The 18,336-nt window shown below is 39.9% G+C and overlaps 13 protein-coding genes across 13 annotated transcripts; 7 read left to right on the forward strand and 6 right to left on the reverse strand. All coding sequences in view use genetic code 12, as the record gives it.

Annotated features, from left to right (window-relative positions):
* Positions 1-13: 13 nt before the first annotated feature.
* CANMA_002936 (aminoacyl-tRNA hydrolase) lies at positions 14-622 on the reverse strand (the record flags this gene model as incomplete). Its single annotated transcript, XM_051815060.1, has 1 exon — positions 14-622. The coding sequence occupies one exon, from the start codon at positions 620-622 to the stop codon at positions 14-16; it is 609 nt and encodes a 202-aa protein (XP_051671577.1).
* Positions 623-805: 183 nt separating this feature from the next.
* Positions 806-1,441, reverse strand: CANMA_002937 (uncharacterized protein; the record flags this gene model as incomplete). The annotated part of the gene is made up of 1 exon (XM_051815061.1): positions 806-1,441. One exon carries the CDS (start codon positions 1,439-1,441, stop codon positions 806-808), a length of 636 nt encoding a protein of 211 aa, XP_051671578.1.
* A 106-nt stretch (positions 1,442-1,547) lies between these two features.
* On the forward strand, positions 1,548-2,708 carry CANMA_002938 (3'-5'-exodeoxyribonuclease; the record flags this gene model as incomplete). The annotated part of the gene is made up of 1 exon (XM_051815062.1): positions 1,548-2,708. One exon carries the CDS (start codon positions 1,548-1,550, stop codon positions 2,706-2,708), a length of 1,161 nt encoding a protein of 386 aa, XP_051671579.1.
* Positions 2,709-2,748: 40 nt separating this feature from the next.
* SAS3 (Sas3p) lies at positions 2,749-4,632 on the reverse strand (the record flags this gene model as incomplete). The annotated part of the gene is made up of 1 exon (XM_051815063.1): positions 2,749-4,632. The coding sequence occupies one exon, from the start codon at positions 4,630-4,632 to the stop codon at positions 2,749-2,751; it is 1,884 nt and encodes a 627-aa protein (XP_051671580.1).
* Positions 4,633-6,923: 2,291 nt separating this feature from the next.
* Positions 6,924-8,591, forward strand: CANMA_002940 (uncharacterized protein; the record flags this gene model as incomplete). Its single annotated transcript, XM_051815064.1, has 1 exon — positions 6,924-8,591. The coding sequence occupies one exon, from the start codon at positions 6,924-6,926 to the stop codon at positions 8,589-8,591; it is 1,668 nt and encodes a 555-aa protein (XP_051671581.1).
* A 138-nt stretch (positions 8,592-8,729) lies between these two features.
* Positions 8,730-9,611, reverse strand: CANMA_002941 (uncharacterized protein; the record flags this gene model as incomplete). Its single annotated transcript, XM_051815065.1, has 1 exon — positions 8,730-9,611. The coding sequence occupies one exon, from the start codon at positions 9,609-9,611 to the stop codon at positions 8,730-8,732; it is 882 nt and encodes a 293-aa protein (XP_051671582.1).
* Positions 9,612-9,769: 158 nt separating this feature from the next.
* Positions 9,770-10,360, forward strand: CANMA_002942 (MIND complex subunit; the record flags this gene model as incomplete). Its single annotated transcript, XM_051815066.1, has 1 exon — positions 9,770-10,360. One exon carries the CDS (start codon positions 9,770-9,772, stop codon positions 10,358-10,360), a length of 591 nt encoding a protein of 196 aa, XP_051671583.1.
* A 23-nt stretch (positions 10,361-10,383) lies between these two features.
* On the reverse strand, positions 10,384-11,334 carry CANMA_002943 (mitochondrial 37S ribosomal protein uS15m; the record flags this gene model as incomplete). The annotated part of the gene is made up of 1 exon (XM_051815067.1): positions 10,384-11,334. The coding sequence occupies one exon, from the start codon at positions 11,332-11,334 to the stop codon at positions 10,384-10,386; it is 951 nt and encodes a 316-aa protein (XP_051671584.1).
* A 503-nt stretch (positions 11,335-11,837) lies between these two features.
* Positions 11,838-12,581, forward strand: MGE1 (Mge1p; the record flags this gene model as incomplete). Its single annotated transcript, XM_051815068.1, has 1 exon — positions 11,838-12,581. One exon carries the CDS (start codon positions 11,838-11,840, stop codon positions 12,579-12,581), a length of 744 nt encoding a protein of 247 aa, XP_051671585.1.
* Positions 12,582-12,950: 369 nt separating this feature from the next.
* Positions 12,951-14,081, forward strand: LYS12 (homoisocitrate dehydrogenase; the record flags this gene model as incomplete). The annotated part of the gene is made up of 1 exon (XM_051815069.1): positions 12,951-14,081. One exon carries the CDS (start codon positions 12,951-12,953, stop codon positions 14,079-14,081), a length of 1,131 nt encoding a protein of 376 aa, XP_051671586.1.
* A 16-nt stretch (positions 14,082-14,097) lies between these two features.
* Positions 14,098-15,189, reverse strand: CANMA_002946 (uncharacterized protein; the record flags this gene model as incomplete). The annotated part of the gene is made up of 1 exon (XM_051815071.1): positions 14,098-15,189. One exon carries the CDS (start codon positions 15,187-15,189, stop codon positions 14,098-14,100), a length of 1,092 nt encoding a protein of 363 aa, XP_051671587.1.
* Positions 15,190-15,313: 124 nt separating this feature from the next.
* On the forward strand, positions 15,314-17,275 carry CANMA_002947 (transcription factor TFIIIB subunit; the record flags this gene model as incomplete). Its single annotated transcript, XM_051815072.1, has 1 exon — positions 15,314-17,275. One exon carries the CDS (start codon positions 15,314-15,316, stop codon positions 17,273-17,275), a length of 1,962 nt encoding a protein of 653 aa, XP_051671588.1.
* Positions 17,276-17,695: 420 nt separating this feature from the next.
* On the forward strand, positions 17,696-18,097 carry CANMA_002948 (phosphatidylinositol N-acetylglucosaminyltransferase; the record flags this gene model as incomplete). The annotated part of the gene is made up of 1 exon (XM_051815073.1): positions 17,696-18,097. The coding sequence occupies one exon, from the start codon at positions 17,696-17,698 to the stop codon at positions 18,095-18,097; it is 402 nt and encodes a 133-aa protein (XP_051671589.1).
* Between the last annotated feature and the right edge of the window lie 239 nt (positions 18,098-18,336).

Here is an 18,336-nt window from a genome sequence, read left to right on the forward strand (position 1 = left end):
TACAAACATCATCCTAATATAACTTCAATTCTCCTGTGATTTGATCAAGTGCCTTTTTAGGTGCTGGGCCTAGACCCAAAACAGTTGCACTCCCCGCGGCTATTTGCGTTCTTCCAGCGTCATGTATTATACATGCGTTGACGCCCAAACTTATTGCTTGCGCGTATAGGATATCCATTTCCTCCTGATTTGGCACTTGAAGGGTTATTTTTGCTTGACCATTGCCGCACTCCCATCTCTTTACCATTTCTGGATTGTATGCCTCGGAATTAGGATTAGTTATTTTCTTGTACAATGATAATGTAGCGTGGGAACATTGAGCGGCAGCTTTACCTTTGCCCATTTTCAAATCTTGTCTCACAACAAGGGTCATCCTAACTTCTCCAGGGATGTCATTCAATGCCAAGGAGTTGATATCTAGGTCTTCCTCCTCCGTCTCTTCGTCAGTTTCGTACTCATCGGTCTCTTCTTCAACGTCATCTCGTCTCTTTAGATTGGATTTATATCTTTGCCTCTGATGAGCCCTTCGAGAAGTAGCATTTCTGAAAAAATTGCTGGCGTATAAACCAGTCACAAAAGATAATACACTAATCGATAGTATGGTTATGTTAAAGTTGGCCATGATTGTGATGATAAGGTTCCTTGCGAACGTTTTTCAACTTTTTTTTTTTCTTTTTCTTCGTGGTTAATTTCGTTTGCGAAACTTCATGTCAGTCTAAGCTGGCCCACGGTGATTCTTGTTCTCAATCACATGTCAGCTCCTGAGCCTTCCACAACTTGTAAAAGATTTCAAACTGCTTCTATTTCAAGCTAAAATTTTGGGTTTCGACTTTTTCTTCTTGCCTTTCTTTTCAATCTTATTTGAATAGTTTCTCCAGTTTTGAACCCTCGAGTCTCGCGTTTCTTCCCATTCACTCTCCATCTTTCTCTGCAGCTCTTTCTCTTCCCTCATCTGCTTCTGCATTTCATTCTTGCGTGTTTCCTCACTAACTTTTGCTAGCCTTTCCAATTCCAGATGTGCCAATTCATTTTCTATTATTTCGTCAACTTTAGATCTAACCCTGACATGGAACGGATCATCGAAGCTCAGCGGTACACCATCGGAGTGAAATGTGGCGTAAATTGACATCAACCTTTGCTTTTCCTTAAATTCCAGTTCGTTCTCATCAGTACTGGTGAGTATCTTTTGCGCCTTTTTAAGTCTATCAAATGCCTCCGATGCTCGTGGATGGTCAGTCTTATCCGGATGTATTAAAAGCGATTTCTTTCTATATATTTTTGTAATCAATGTGGGTATCTCATCAATGGGGGTAGTCAATGGGTTGATTTCGGTGATGGCAAAAAAATCTTGTTCATTGCATTCGAGTATTCGATCAATTTCATTGTTCCTGTTGAGTGCTGACTCTTCAATCGAAAGTATTCTATCTAATTCTGCGGACATTGGTCTGAAGAGTAAGCCTGGATGATTTAGGATATTCATTATATATATATATATATTTTTTTTTGACTTTTCTGTACAATTCTTTTTGCATCAGTTTCAGCTCTTAATGCATCATTTGTGCAAACGCTTGACAAGAAACATGACATGGAGACCTAGGTATTTCGATATTGGTGTCAATTTTTCCGACTCAATGTTTCAGGGGTTCTATAATGGATCACCAACTCCAAAACATCCTTGTGATATTGAAGATGTTATCAACAGAGCTCATCTATTCAATGTTGATCGGATGTTAATCACTGCGTCTACAATCAAAGAGAGTCGAGACCATTTAGGATTGTGTGAACAGTATAAGAACCAATTTAGCTCCACTGCAGGTGTACATCCTTGCTCAGTGGCAAACGAATTTTATGTGAAAGAAGAAGATAGTTTTACAGAAGAGTTGAGACCCGATGTTAGTGAGAAACTTGCGGAGTTAAAAAGCATCCTCATTGAAGGGTACAATCTGGGGCATGTGAAAGCGTTTGGAGAAATCGGATTAGATTATGATAGATTACATTATTCAAGCAAGCATCAACAACTTGAGATGTTTAAACGTCAATTGGATATACTAAAGGAGATACAGTTTAGAATTCCATTGTTTCTACACATGAGGGCCGCATGTGACGATTTCATAAACATAATCAAGCCTTACATAGACGATGGTACTGTGGAAAATGGTGTGGTGCATTCATTCACGGGCACCGAAGAGGAGTTGAACAAATTGCTAGAACTTGGTTTTTACATAGGTGTCAATGGCTGTTCATTAAAAACAGAAGAAAATTTGGTTGTTGCATCCAAAATACCGGTAGACAAACTTATGATTGAAACAGATGCTCCTTGGTGTGAGATTAGGAAAAGCCATGCCAGTTACAAATTTATATCACCATACCCAAATATATTCTATCCTGCGATTTCAACAGGAGAATTAAATGAAGCAAAGCCGCAGTTTAAGCTTGATGACAACTTGCCATTCCCATCAATCAAAAAGGAACACTATACAAAACACTCGATGTACGTTCAGCAACGACTTGAGAACTGGCGAGAAGAAGCCCCAGCTGAAACCAGAGTTGGAGTCCTTAGCAGACCCTTAATCAAGTCTCGCAACGAGCCAGCACAAGTTGGTCACGTAGCTGAAATTCTCTGCAAATTAAATGACATCACTGATGATTCTGATATAGAAAAATTTATAGACAGAGTTTTTGAGAACTCGGTAAAAGTGTTTCATTAAAAGTCATATCATATCATATAATACAGGTCAACAATTACATTTAATAATTCCTTCTTCGAGGAGGCAATTTTGGGATATTTTTTCCGATTCGGGGTATTTTGAAAGTGCCCTTTGGTCGCCCCCTACCTCGAGGTCTATTGTCGCCTTCCAATACGTTAATCGTCCTCCGTTTAAGTGGTGCAGATCTCTTTACCAATCCTGTTCGTTTTGTGGACACAACAACATCTTCATCATCTTCGCTGGATGAATCGGATTCAGGCTCTGACAAGTTCACCGGCAACGACTCTTCAAGGTCCAGACTCTCGCTATTTCCCTCTTCTTCCTCGTCGGCTTCAAAATCATTATCTTCAAAACTAGATTCGTTTTCCTCCTCAGATTGTGAAGCATCAGCTGCTTCGAAAATATCAGCAACTGCGTCCAAGTCAACTTCAACGTCCTCTTTTGATCGTTTCTTAGGCTTCATATTTGCCTGGAATGTGTTAGCCTTGCATTCAGTGAAGTCCTCTAACGTAGACTCACGTTTTCCTCTCAGCATATCAGCACACATTGCAACTTCTTTACATGCCTCTTGCTCAAATGAATATGGGTTATATATATCGTCCTTTAAGAAATCAGCAACCTGAGTGATACTGTTATGAGCGACGTTTGGCTTCCCACCTTGCAATAACGCTGGTGCAGAGTTGATACCTCCACTTGGGCCAAAAAGCATTGGTTTCCACAAAAGCTTGGAGTAATCAAGTCTTGTATAAGATTTTGCCTCCCATCTATTGATGATTTCAGTTATGATGTCCCAATTCACTACAATTGCAAATTTAATTGATTCTCCATCATGCTTGCAATGAAGAGCGTGAAGTTGCTCTAAGGCGACAGCTACATTAGCTGGAGTCATTCCTGTCATTTTGCACAATACACTAATCGATACGTCGATACCACCACGATCGTGATAAGCCTGATAAAGCTCTCGAAGCTTGTAAGCAATAGTCACTTTCCAGTAATTTCTATAACTCAACAAGCCCAAGTCACTTAAGGGTTTCTCTGGAGTGCCATATTTGAATTCGTTCCGTGTCAACAAATAACTAAAGTCAATGAGTAAGTTCCCATATCCCTTTCTTTGGTATATCGGTAGTGTTAGTATACACGAAACATTGTAATCCAGGTTGTTCAACTTCTCCTTTGAAAAATAACCCACAAAGTGATGTTTTGAATTGTGTACATGATCCCTCTCCGTCAATACGTAGAACACAAATGGTTCGACATCATAATATAAAGTCTTTGAGTTCAAAAATAATTTTGCTAAGAGACAAATGTTTTGGCAATAATTTATGTTCTTGCGTCCATCAACTTCCCATACTGACACGCTGGAATCTCTATAAATCTCTGTACCCGGCGGGTGCTGGTTTGAAAAATTGCAATTCTTCAACTGATGTCGCTTGTACGACATGGGTGAGTTCATATACTTTAGGCAATATTCGCAAATGTACAAGGTTTCGCACTGCGAGTATTCCTCTGGGTATGGTGCTATGTACCAGGTTTCTATCTCATGATCTCTAAACATTATTTTCCTGATCTTTGATTTGTTCAATGCAATGGATGTCGGCGTTGACTCCTTAAATGCTGCACTCGATATGTTAGATGGTGCAGCCTCGCCAATGGCTTGCGAGTTGTCATAGTTCTCTTTGTTGCGCAACCTCACTCCTTCTATACCGAATCTTGCAAACTTTGCTCTTTCTTCTTTTGTTGGGTCAGTGTCGTTGATTATGCAATCAGGATACTCAAGTGTGCCTCTATACGGTAGCTCTGTCTTCAGGTTTACTTTGTATTTGATGGTTACAAAAAATTGATTTGCGCTTTTGTTTACATTCACCTTTCGTCGTACTTTCTTCTTTTGTGGCTCCAGTACCACCTCACGGGTTTTTTGAATCATTTTCTTGAGGGAATAGTCACTAGTTGGTTTCAGGCGGTGGCTGCGCTTGTCTAGGTCAGTTGGTGTGACATCTGAATATACGTGATTGTTTGTGATTTTTAGCTGATTTAGTAGATGCAGTACCATGATAAAAACATTGTTTCAACAACAAAGTCTCAGGTTTGTTGAAGCACTTGATCAATCCTTTTATGTTGCTACTTATAATGAAGTGAACTTTAAAATCAAGGAGTGGTAAAGGATGTAAAGGTGTACTGTTATTGATATTGATGTAAAGCTTATTATTGTTTATATTTGTTTTTCTTTCTTTTCACACACACATAAACAACAACAACAAAATAAATATATTTTATCGACAGTAGGTAGCGTCAAACGCATCAAAATGAGTAAGTATGTAACAAACAGTTGATAAGCCCGCTACTTTCAACAAAGGATCAATAATGCTTGAGTAGTTTCTGCTACATCTTTGTTTTCCCAGGAAAAGAAGCTCATAATGAGGTGAAAGCAAGTTTTACTACTTCCCAAATGAAGCATTGCATGGTTGTCATAAACCTGAACAGGAGTTAAGTGGCCATTTCATATTCAGTATCCAAACAAAGACTAAATTAATATTGAAAGAGAGTGTCAACTTTTTGTCCCCGCACTTGGTGTTTATGCACGTTGATGTTGCACTGAACCAAAATTGCAAGAGTTAAGTTTGAAGTCACTTCGACGCATTCTAAGTACTTGCCATTAGAAGCCAACCTATTACCTTACAGCCACGCTGGCGATGTTCGAGCACACACAACTTATTGGAAACAGTTGTCATGACGTACTACTTGTGCCAGTTACTAAAATATAATATTTATAAACTGCGGAATTAAATCAAGGAAATATGAATAGAGTGGGGGGGGGGGGGGGGTAGGGAGAGATCTTCCGTAAATGAGGTTCCCTGCCCCATGGCTCAGAGTATTTTAATTTATGATGACGACACGATTTTGGATTGATGGGTATAATAATGCAGTGGTCTGAAATAGCCACACTTATTAGGGGGATTTGATCCATATTGTCAAGAAAATAAAATGTTGAATTTTTTAACTCTTGGAGGATACAGAGTTTAGGTTTTAATTTATCTTTTACTTTATTTTTTTTTCCTTATTGTTTGTGGTGTTGGTCTTTCATCGGTAAACTTGGCCATCATGACAAGGTTAGGGAATGGATTTGCTGAACTGGTTTTTAGATACGATTACAATCTGTATTTGGAATACCGCAATTTGTTGGATTTCAGGATGCTACCAGAGAAGATATAGATGGGGTTCATTGCAACACATCGCTTCAATTCAACATTTAAGCGCTAGTGCTCTACATAGAGAGATGAGTTGTTTGTTTTTACTGTCATGTCGATCGCCCCTAGTCAATTTCTATGGAACATTGTCGTTTCAGAGAGCTATAGCATATAAGAACAGGAATGTTAAATCTCTGAAAGCTGAATTTACGTTATTTTGAGCCAAGGTAGACGACATACTCAAACAGCTTATTTGTTGTTTTTCCACAGATACCAATGATATCTCTTGTCGCACGACCGGAACATCTCACAATGGGGGTTCGTTACGTTGGTTCTACGACTCTTATTGAACTTGTCCTCTTTTCAAGTGTATGGGGAACCTACAGTATTGGTACCCGAGTGATGACCACCTTGTTTGAGTCCCTACTTGTTGCAATGATTAAAATTATGAGTGTTGTAAAGGGTGATGTAACAGGCCGCTGAATGTGCCGGTGGGATTAGCAGCTGTTAGTGATTGTGCGGTAAAACTTCCCTGTTTCGGTCACTGTGTCTTTACTGAATACATAAAGATAACCTTCTTTGATATTTAGAAAGACAGAAATGATAGATCTTTTGAAATTGGAAATACTGTTTTCTTATTCCGCAAAAGCGTTTTGTGTGTTAGAGGTATCACCCACTCCACTCACATCCCCACCTGACCAGATACACACATACGAATGTATTACATTATGCAAATTTATGTATGTCTTTTTTGGTGAGATAAGATAAACAAACTTTTTGTGGTGGTGAATTGCTTGGCATATCTCAATAGTTTTTCAAACATAACTAGTGAGTTGAATGTCGCACATACTTGATTAACTACGCGCTTAAGAAAATAAACAATCACTCGTACCACCACCACCACCACCAAAAAATGAATCAGGACGTAACGAGAAGTCGTATCATAAGGTAGTACTTAAGTTGACTCATATCCTCTTGATTTTTGGATGCTGTAGATGATTTCCTTTTTTCAAAGACAATTTATAGAACTATGTCAGACGAAGAGAAACAAGAGATAACGCACGATGACTACAATTTCCCGCCAGGGACTGTCCATCTTGTTGATATGCATGGTACTTTAAATGTGAAGAAGGGTGAAGGTAATATCATCTTGCATCCACAACCATCTTCCAATGTTAACGATCCACTAAGATGGTCCAAAACGAAAAGAAACTTGCAATTTGCTTTAATTTGGTTCTGGGCTTTTATGTTGGCCCTTACATTGAGTTTCATGGGGCCTTTGTTTGCCGATTGGATAATTGAATTTAATACAACCTATAACGAACTCGGTGTTGCAGTTGCTTTAGGTTTCTTGGGATTAGGGGTCGGTGTGTGTTTTATTCAGCCAACTGGGTTGAAAATGGGAAAGGTGTTTGTCTATAATTTGGGTACTATCCTTGCGATTGTTGCCTGTGCTATGGGTTCTCAGTCCACTAATATTGGGTACTTTCACGCTTTCAGAATTTTGGCTGGTTTGGCTGCATCCCCTGTTGATACATTGGTTGAAATTTCAGCTAACGATTTGTTTTTCCAACATGAGAGGTCTACTGCATTCAGCTCGCTAATTTTGGCGCTTTATGGAGGTACTGACTTGGGCCCAGTCGCAGCTGGATACATTGCAGACAGCATGGATTGGAGTTGGTGCTACTATATTCAAATCGTGATTTACATTCCATTACTAGCACTTCAGTTTTTCTGGATGGAAGAAACTACATTCAGACGTTCCAAGAACGAGGAAGAAGAGTTGGAGGAGGAGATTCTTGCCCAAATCAAGTCTCATGAAACTGGAAAATCTGCCGAATTGGTTTCAAGCGAACAAAAGGACAACATTGATGTACTTGTCAACTCCAGTCCAGAAGACCAAGATCAAGTCAAGTTGACATACTGGCAAAGGCACAAGTTGTATCACACTGAGCACAACGATACGAGATCTTGGTTGTGTATTTTCTTGAGACCTTTCTATTTAGTCGCATTTCCCGCTGTTGTTTGGAGTGGTATGATCTACGGGTTCCAGATGTTTTGGTTATCTCTTGTTATAAATACGCAATCAGCAATATATTCAGCTGAGCCTTATAATTTTAGTGTGAATAATGTTGGTTTGACAACAATGGGTCTTTTCATTGGTAACGTGATTGGTATGTTTTACGGAGGACCATTTGTCGACTGGTTCGCTATCAAAATGGCTGGACGCAACAATGGTATCATGGAACCAGAACATAGATTGCACACAATGCTTGTACCAACAGTTTTCAATGCCGCGGGCATTTTGGCATACGGTTTGGGATCTTATTATGGAAGTCACTGGGCCATCTCAGTTGTTGTAGGTCAGGGATTAATGGGTTTTGCCATGAGTTCGTCGGGAGCAATCTGTTTGGTTTACGCTGTCGAGTGCTATGAGAAATTAGCCAGTGAATCTCTTGTGTTGATTTTGTTCATTAGAAATATGATTGGTATGGGATTCTCTTTCGCTATTTCTCCATGGATTGCTGCAGAAGGTTTGATGAAAACTACTTATGCCATGTTTGCTCTTTCAGTAATCGTTAATGGAAGTTACATTTTCTTGACTTGGAAGGGTAAAGCCATCAGACGTTGGACAAAAGCTCGGTATGAAAGGGTTAGTGTTCCTTCTTACGGGGAGATGTTCAAGAGAAATAAATAATGTAGGGACCAACACACGCACGTGAACCCAAATTTATTATGAGTCTAGTTATTTCTGTGTTTACCTTTATGCCCGTATTTATAAAAATATTTAAGTGTATCTTAATGGAGACTTTCATTAAAGCTACAAATGTGGAACCTATAAAATATCGACCTCGTCGTTCTCAACGACTGATGTCTTGATCTTCAATAACAATTGGGTCTTCAATTTATCAAGTTTACTGAACTTGTCATACTCAAAAACTTTATCCGAATAATCTTCGACATCGCCATTTTTAATACTCTCTAATAACGCCTCAATCAACTTGTACTCTCTTGTTTCTGGCCAATTAGGGTCATCTTGAGAATATTTTTCCATTCTCTTTTCAGCCTCGACTACATCCTCGGTGCACAAAACACACAACAAAGATTTGAAAAAGTAATCCTTCAAGCTCCACTTTGTCAATGAGTTGTTCAACAGGTTCTTTATTACGATATCATACAACTCAATGGCTTTCTTGTACTCATTATTTGCGGCTGATAAGTCTGCACATTTGAGGAATGCCTTATTTGAGAGTGCTTCGGCATTATCTGTAGTAAAGTAGTCACCAGCCTGCTCGTAACTTTTAATGGCATTCGTAGTATCTCCCACGCTTTCATACAATTCAGCCAAGTCCATAGTAAAATTAGCAGCTCTTCTAAATTGTCCATTTTGAGTCAAAAAGATGTGAATTGCTTGCGACAAGGCATCAATCGCATTTGTGGGGGAGGTCGATTTGTAGCACTTGTAAGCCTCCACTAAATGATTAGCAGCATCATTGTAGTTATTTAAGCTCTGTTGTATTTCTGCAGCTTTCAAGAACTGATTACCTGCCTGATTGAAGTCCTTCTTCAACCGATAGCTATTTGCCGCTTGAATGTATAAATCGGTTGCGTCTTCCTTACGGATCGATTGTGATGATCCTGAGATAAACAGAAAAAATCCCAGCTGAGGCTTGAGTAGCTTCTCTGCTTCAGCTATTAACTGTCTTGGGTCTGACATGGATGGTATCTGGTTACTAATGGGGAAAAGTTGATCCGGCGTTCTAATTACTTCTAGTTTTTTTTTTCTTCTTTGCTTCGCATGGGCTACCAAAAAAAAGTGTAAACAAAAATACAAAAGCCACATGCCTACCTATCTCTTGCAACTTTACTTTGAAAATGGATTCGGCACCTAGAGTTAGATTTCAGAGGCTTCAAGTACTTGGGAGGAGAGCAGTTGAACAGGTACTCAAGACATCATTTTCTAAGGAGCAGATCAAGCAATGTTACCCGCATATCATGGAATCAGAGGCAGGCGCAGCGAAATTGCAAACTGGGGTAACCCGGCTTCAAGAATATCTTCATGATAGCACAGTGACTGAGTTTAATCACATATACGAAGAAAACTCTTTGCCGCGACAATTGGATGAGTTGGATGAACTAATATATCTCGCTCAGGAAAGGAAGCGGAGAGGCGGATATGTAAACGAAGAGAAACAAGTGCAGATTGATAAATTGTCTGCTGAAAATATCATGAGCTCGATAGTGCTAAGTGAAAAGGAAGATGTATTAGGAAAGCTCAAATTGATTTATGAACAGTTGTGCAAAGACAATGACGATATGCTCCAATCATTAGATGAGAAATCAAAGGAGAATGAAACTCTTTCAAGCAAGGTGTTCGAAGTCTGGGACCCCATACTACGCCAGAAAGAGGTGATACCAAAAGAGCCAGTTAATATTAACAAGTCTTTATTCAACAAAACGGACTAATATATATATATACAGATGTGACCCTAGAGAAGATTCTCTTTTTGCATGATCTCGTAGTTTCTTTTTGCCAAATCGTGATACTCACTAACTCTGTCTCTAAGCTTCTTGACCTTCAAGTTCTTTCTCTTTGCGCTTTGAGTTTCCTTAACGAGCACCTTATCGCCCCATACTTTGTAGTCTTGTAAGTATTGCCTTCCCATGTTGAACTCGGCGCTAATAACATCATCCGTCAACCCCAATTTAGCTAATGCATAATAGTACTTTTTTGGATCCTTCCGTTTCAAGTAACGTAAAATCTTTTGTCTATACTGAACCAACTCCCTGACAATTTCAGTAGTGGCATGATCATTTTTGTTTTCCTTTACGTGCCTCATTCCAAAGTGTATCTTGACAGTCATTACTGCAGCTTGAACCTCGGGTGATGCCGTGTCACCTGGTTCTCTCTGCAATTCCTCGCGTGCATACATGATTGCCAACTTCTTCTTATCCTTACTGTTGGTGTTTCTCAAATTCAATATAGTCAACACGGCACTCTTTTTATTTTCTTCAACACGCTGAACCTCTCCACGTATTTCTTCATTGGTTGATGTATTTTCGAGGGACAATTTCTCTGCTGCGTACAAAAGCTTCTCCATTTCTGTTCTATCGACGCCATGAGCCAAGTTTGAATCCTGGTCTTCAACTTTTTGCATGATTCGAGTGAAAAATTGGCACTTGGAATCTCCCAAGACCGGGTCTACCTGAAATGGGACATTCTTTGCGTCATACTGTTTCAAGGTGTTGACATCTCGTACGATTTGTTTCTTTAATCTTTTCTCTCTTCTTCTCAACTTTCGCTCCTTCTTTTGAGGGGTTCCGGGATCTATAAATTGTTTGGCTGCAAGCTTTGGGCCCAAGGCTGTGCTTTTCAAGGAGCTAGCTTGAGATAGGAGAGGTCTCCCTACGGACAACCAACGAGTCGGTAACTTGAACATGGTTAATTAGTTGTCTCTGGTTTCAGTTGGGTTGGACTGAAATTTTTTTTTTTCTCTGTTTTTCGTTTTCATCCATTCCAATTTTAAAGTTAAGGTTTGGGACACCAATTGCAGCAAGTTGCTCTGGTCGGTAAAGCGAAATCCCTTGCTATAGTGTAATAGAGACATGGCACAGGAATTGAGGAATGTAGTAATACTCTCTGCTATCGATTATATTTCTAAGTCCTCTCTCGCGCAAAGACGGAGAAGAGCTATTGAGCGCATTAAATCAGAAGTAAGAGAATCGTCCTTATCACAGAAGCACCTCTATGAGAATAAGCAAGACGTTTCCATGGTGCCATTAACGTTAGAGACAATCTCCCGTAAGACTTCTAGAAAGTTTCTTTACAATGTTCTACCATCAGCGCTACCGTTTTCGAAGAACAGTTTAGAAAATTTTTCGCACTGTTCAATAAATAACAGTTCAAGACTTGCTTCTTCATCATCTCAAATTCACGACAACAATGCAAAGAGCTTTGCTGCAATCAATAAGGAGGACGATTCAAACTCGTGTTGGTGTAATCTATCCTACACTCAGACCATCAGTCTATATCCCACGTCAGCAATTTGTTCGTTTCAATTCTACAAAACAAGAGGCAAAAGACACCGCAACACAGGAATCGAATGAAGATGCCACTGGCAAAACAAATGAGAAGGTAGAGACTGAAAGTGCTACTTCAAAGGAGACAGAAGCTACCGAGGCTGCCGAAAATCCTGAAACCAAGGAGTTGAGAGAGAAATTAGAGAAGAAGGACAAAGATTTGGCCCTTATGAAGAACCATTACGCCAGAGCCAAAGCTGATTTCCACAGTTTGCAAGAAACAACAAAGAAGGAGGTGCAAAATGCGAAAGATTTTGCTTTACAAAAGCTTGCAAAAGATTTATTAGAGTCAGTAGATAATTTCAATTTGGCATTGGACCATGTGAAGGAGGACACCCTCAAAGCCAATGAAGAGGTGAAAAACTTGTATGATGGAGTGGATATGACAAGAAATGTCTTTGAAAAGACATTGAAGAAGCACGGCATTGAGAAAATTGAGCCATTGGGAGAGAAATTCGATCCCAACTTACACGAGGCTACTTTTGAAATCGCTCAGCCTGATAAGGAACCTGGTTCTGTATTCTTTGTCCAACAAACAGGTTACACTTTGAAAAATAGAGTTTTGAGACCCGCCAAGGTTGGTGTTGTCAAGGTTGAAGAGAACTAAGAGCCGCCTAACAATATATAGCACGAAACATTTAACGACTTGTATATAATTAAGCTTTGTTTGAGTTTTGGGGAACAGCAGATTGATCCCTATGAAAACGCTTGGAATGTAGACAGTATAGTTTCCGAACCTAGCAGAACTTCGATGATCCTCACCGCACTCGGCTTCATCCTTTTCTGCTTTTTTTTCTTCTCTGACTCACCACGGCAAATGAAGTGCCTAATCAATTTTGTGTCAGGCTCAGTTAGTTAACCGCGCACCCGAATTGCGTCCAAATATTTTTTTATTCTCTTTTATTTTTTCACCCAATGATTTTAACATCTTCTTTCCTCCTAAACAAAAAGACATTAAGTAGAAAGACATTTTGCAATGTTGGCAGTCAAATCATCAATGCGTTGCTTTTCAACCACCGCTCCTGCGTTTAAAACGATTAAAATTGGGTTAATCCCCGGTGACGGAATCGGAAGAGAAGTGATCCCGGCTGGACAAAAGGTGTTAGAAAGCTTACCTTCCAAATACGACTTGCAATTTGAGTTTGTCCAATTGGATGCTGGTTATGAATTGTTCAAAAAAACTGGAACTGCATTGCCAGAGAAAACGGTAGATACCTTGAAAAATGAATGTGATGGTGCCTTGTTTGGTGCTGTTTCTTCCCCAACTACAAAAGTAGCTGGATACTCATCCCCAATTGTCGCCTTAAGAAAAAAGTTGGGCCTCTATGCCAATGTACGTCCAGTGAAATCGGTCAGAGGAATTGGAAGACCAGTTGATATGGTCATTGTTCGTGAGAATACTGAAGATTTGTATGTCAAGGATGAAAAAACTTACGAAAAAGAAGATGGAACCAAAGTTGCCGAGGCAATCAAGAGAATCACCGAAACTGCGCTGAAAAGAATTGCCAAGATGGCCTTTGATATTGCTGTTCAAAGACAAGCTATTAGAGACGCATCAGCATCAAGTGATCAACTTCACACGTCGCCATCAGTTACAGTCACCCACAAGTCAAATGTTTTGTCCCAATCCGACGGTTTGTTCCGTGAATCTTGTAGGGAAGTCTACGATGCAAACAAGGATAAGTACAAGGATGTTGAATACAAGGAGCAAATTGTTGATTCAATGGTCTATAAAATGTTTAGAGATCCAGAAGTTTTCGACGTCGTTGTTGCACCAAATTTATATGGTGACATTTTGAGTGATGGCGCCGCTGCCTTGGTTGGATCCTTGGGTGTAGTTCCTTCAGCTAACGTTGGTGATTCATTTGCTATTGGTGAACCTTGCCACGGATCTGCTCCAGATATTGAAGGAAAGGGTATTTCAAATCCAATCGCTACCATAAGGTCTACTGCTTTGATGTTGGAGTTCATGGGTCACGCAGAAGCTGCCGCAAAAATCTATGAAGCTGTTGACGCAAACTTGGCTGAAGATAAAATCAAGACACCAGATTTGGGTGGTCAATCATCTACGAATGAGGTTGTTGAAGATATTATCAAAAGGTTTTAAACTTTTTGTATAAATTTTAATAAGGATTGAATCTTCGACTCTTGTTTTTATGTTCCTTTTTGTGATGCTTTTTAGTGTCCTTCTTACTCTTGGCTTTGCTGATTGCGACAGGAGGAGCAGTTCCGATTGAATAATGTTTGAGCGTCTCCGGCAACTCCCATAGCTTGATTTTGCCATCTTCACCACAGGTCAAACATTGTGTCGTATTTGGCTTGATTATAACATCTCTCACTACTTCTTCACCGTGCCCTCCCGGTAAATTAACAGTTTTTGAGTCTTTAAATTTTTCTTTCTTGGGGTTGAACGGTATGATAAATAAATTGCTGCTTGAATTTGCTCCATATGCTGCATACCCACTTGGATAAACATCTATGACATACTCATTGTCTGCCCATTGCTGCCTCAAGTCTCCTCTATCATCAAACTTGGGGCTCACCAACTCCTCGTAATTTGTGTCGTTTAAGTCGTGAAACAAGAGAGTTTCAATATGAGTTAACACCGAAATTCTTTTCTCCGTTACGAAATGGCACGAATGCACTGACCCGAAATTAATAACCTGATGCAATGCGTCATCCTCGTCAGATTTTGATAGGTCGTAAATGTTAACGTATCCATCTGTTGAACCTGACATCAAGTAATTGTTCAAAGTTGGATGAAATTCAAGCGCAGTAACATCATCATGGTGTGAATCAACAAAAGATTTGACCACTTCGGCTGGGTTTCTCAAATCCCAAATATGCACCTCAGCATCGGCACCTAAAAGCTCCGTACCCCCAGCCAATGAATAATCACCTTGCGAGGCTAGTGATAAAAAATTTGACTTCCCATTGCCCAAGCTTGCTTCCTGACTGCATGTTCTAATGTCCCAAACTTTGATACCATCGGTGGAACAAGTTGCTATTAAATTTTCATTAATCACTTTCATGTCATTGATGCTAGTCTCGTGAGCCAGGTCTATGCTGATTATAGGAACTGATACATTCTGCAAAGAGTACCCAATTAACGCGCCACTACTCGTGGAAGCAGCAAACCCTTCGCCAATAAAACCTAATTTCAAAACCCAATCATCCGCATTGTTGGCGGACCACGTATACTTTGATGTAGCCATTTGGGTAAGAAGACGTACATAGAAAATAAAGAACAAAAAAAATATAAACAAGAGAAGAGGAAAAAAAGGGAAACGAGACTAGAGAGATAGAAAGCACACTTTATACACAAGTCAGCTATCAACAATGAGTAGTTTGGTCAAGAAAGGAAGTCAGTTTGCTCCAAAGTTAAAGAATCCAGTTAGGAAGAAAGCAAACCCCAAAGCAACAGCCACTCCCGAGCCTTCCCAGAAAAGTCAATCTAGTGCATCAGAAACACGCACCAAACCCTTATCAGATCAGCTAGATACTCCTCCTACCACACAAGTGGTAAAACCCCGTACATCTTTTAGTATCAAGGGGACTATTAATAGACTGGTAGCCTTAGATGATGCCGTGGATCCAATAGACGATCTGAAGCCCCAGGATTCGGCCATTGCGGATAGCTCTGACGAGGAAGATGAGGCACTTAAAGAGCATGCACAAAGCCTACGGAGAGCCTCATCGCGAAGGTTATCTGGAATCAATCCAGGTTTCAGAAGTCGATCTGCTTCAGTCTCTCATCGGCCAGGTCATGAAGATACACAATCAGCAGCTGCTAGAATCGTAGTGCCACAACCACCCAAAACCGGCAAGAGAAGGAGGTCGCTGGTGAGTACTCGGAATACAAAGAGGGCTTCAGTAGCTGCACCTGTCACTGCACCAGCTCTCAAGCCTTCACTGGTCGTGCCTGTTCCAACAGCTCATAATACTGCCCATTCCCCATCAGTACCCTCATCCTCATCATCATCCTCGACAACTACCACTTCGAGGATATTGAATTCAAATGTTAGTCACTTGTTCCCCGCATTAAGGAAATCTGCTGCTCCGTTGAGTATGATAATGAATGAACCCGAGGCTGGGTCTCCACCACTGCCTCTTGACCGTAAAGAAGATGTGAATATAGTCAGTAAGGAGTTTGTTGTGGGGATTGATCCTAGGACTAACAAGTTACGCAAATTTAGACGTCCAAATGCTCCGAAACCAGAAATCAAGCAAGAGGACGGATTCACGAGGGTAGCAGATGAGCCGTTGGATGATTTGGTTCCTATTGCACCAGACAATTTAGTCACAACAGTAACCAGCATCAGTCAGATTCCATCGGGTATTAAAGACGAAGATTTGGAGTTGTATGGGGAACTTAATTTCAACTATGAAGGCATGACAATGGCTGATTTATGTAAACCAACTTTGAAAATTGGTGATGTCAGCTCTAGTTTCAAACTAGCGCAAGAAGCAGAGGCTCAATTGAAACAGAAGAAAATGCAAAGGAAATTGGATAGAATAAGGGCAAGACAAGAACGAATCTCTTTAGAAGAGGCCACATTGAAAAATGAAGGTAAAACTGACGAAGAGATTCAGCATGAAAAGGAAGGTAAGAAAGCAAAACGTGGACCAGATGTACTAAATTTTGAAGAGGAGGCACCGTCTTCATCGTCAGCGTTGCAGCTTACATTAGTTGACGGAAAAATTGGCTACAATGAGGAATCCGCCGTTGTTGTGAAGCCTCGAGCTGATGCGTCTGGACGTACAGTAGAAGATTCGAATCCCTTTGCAAATCCAGTCACATCTACAACCTACAGCAAGAGAACATACACTGACAAGTGGACGCCAGATGAATTAAATGAATTTTATCAAGCCTTGAGTATGTTCGGTACCGATTTTTCCTTAATCTCACAATTGTACCCTCATCGCACGAGAAAGCAAATCAAGTCAAAGTTTGTGTTGGAGGAGAGAAAGTATCCCGAAGTGATTGAACTAGCGTTGAAGAGGAAGCTTCCTGTTGATTTCAAAAAATATTGTGAAGCAACTAATAACGAAATAAAGACAATCGAACAATATAATGAAGAGTTGAAGAAGGTGAGATTAGAGCATGAACAAAGTATGAATGCCATTGCGATTGAAAGGGAGAAGGCATTCAAAGAAGATGCTGAGGCTAATAGGAGACGGGAAATTGAAATCCGAACCGGGTTTACTGGATCAAAAGCAATGACAACGGCTGAAAGGAGAAAGGAGTTGAGAAAGAATGAAACTGTCGTTGGAACCATTGATGATATCAAGCATCGTTGAAATTTGTGTAAAAGACTCTGGTTTAAAAAAGAAGTCAAAAATGAAATTACACGTGCGAAAATTATTACAAAACCTCTACCTCTATAAATAGAACTTCGTGCGGCACAACCTGTTAAAACAATTTTCCAATGCATTATAATTATATTTTTCACTTTGGCCGAATAATGGCTATATGATGCAATCTTGATGTCATCACTCAAAGATTACGTGTTGGAGATCACTCCTTCCCTCGAGCACAATGCAACACCAATAAAGTCGTTAAACGTGTTGAAATTTTCCGTCAAGCAAAGAACTCCACCAATAATATGTCGAGCTCGATATTGGCTTTTATGCGGCTTCACTATTAGCCTCATTATTTCGGCCGTTAAGTACTACCAGTCAATCACTGTATGGCACAACATTACTGTGATAATGATCCAAATGGCTGCAATCGTGTTGTTATTCTTTGTCCAGGAGCCTCTAGATACGTTGACGATCATGAAAGGAATTGGTGCTCAATTAGATTCGCATAAACTATTACCATTTCAAAGCAGCAACACATTTATACCGATAAATAATATGATTGATTTAGTTGTTCATGAAGGATTCCATGACTATGGTCAAGTCATATTCTATTTGTGCTTTTTGACGAAAAACTTCCGACTGGAGAAGCCAGGAAAAGATGGAGTTATACAAGTTGTGTTTGGTCAGCTTTTACCGAGAAAGGATGTGTTGTTGACTGTTTGGAAATTGAGTAGACAGTTACTATTTGCCGAAACAAGGCGATATTGGAGACGTGTGCCGGGACAAGGATTAAAGGAGTTGTCAAGGTTTACAGAGTAAGACATACGAGTTAGAAGAGAGAGGCGTATATGGTGCTTGATATCTAGGAGCCACTTCCTGATGTGAAACAAGTTGTTTATAGATTGATAGAGTAGAGGAATCGTACCTTAACGAATTTGAGTTTTTTGAAGTAAAATATAGTTCATTTTTCGGTGAACATGCATATTTAGCTTATCACTGTATAATATTCCTAATTGAAAAAGTTAGCTTTAACCAAACATTCGTTCTATGTTAACACT

Source organism: Candida margitis (assembly GCF_024628925.1).
Source record: "Candida margitis strain CBS 14175 chromosome Unknown scaffold4, whole genome shotgun sequence".
Taxonomy (NCBI): domain Eukaryota; kingdom Fungi; phylum Ascomycota; class Pichiomycetes; order Serinales; family Debaryomycetaceae; genus Lodderomyces; species Lodderomyces margitis.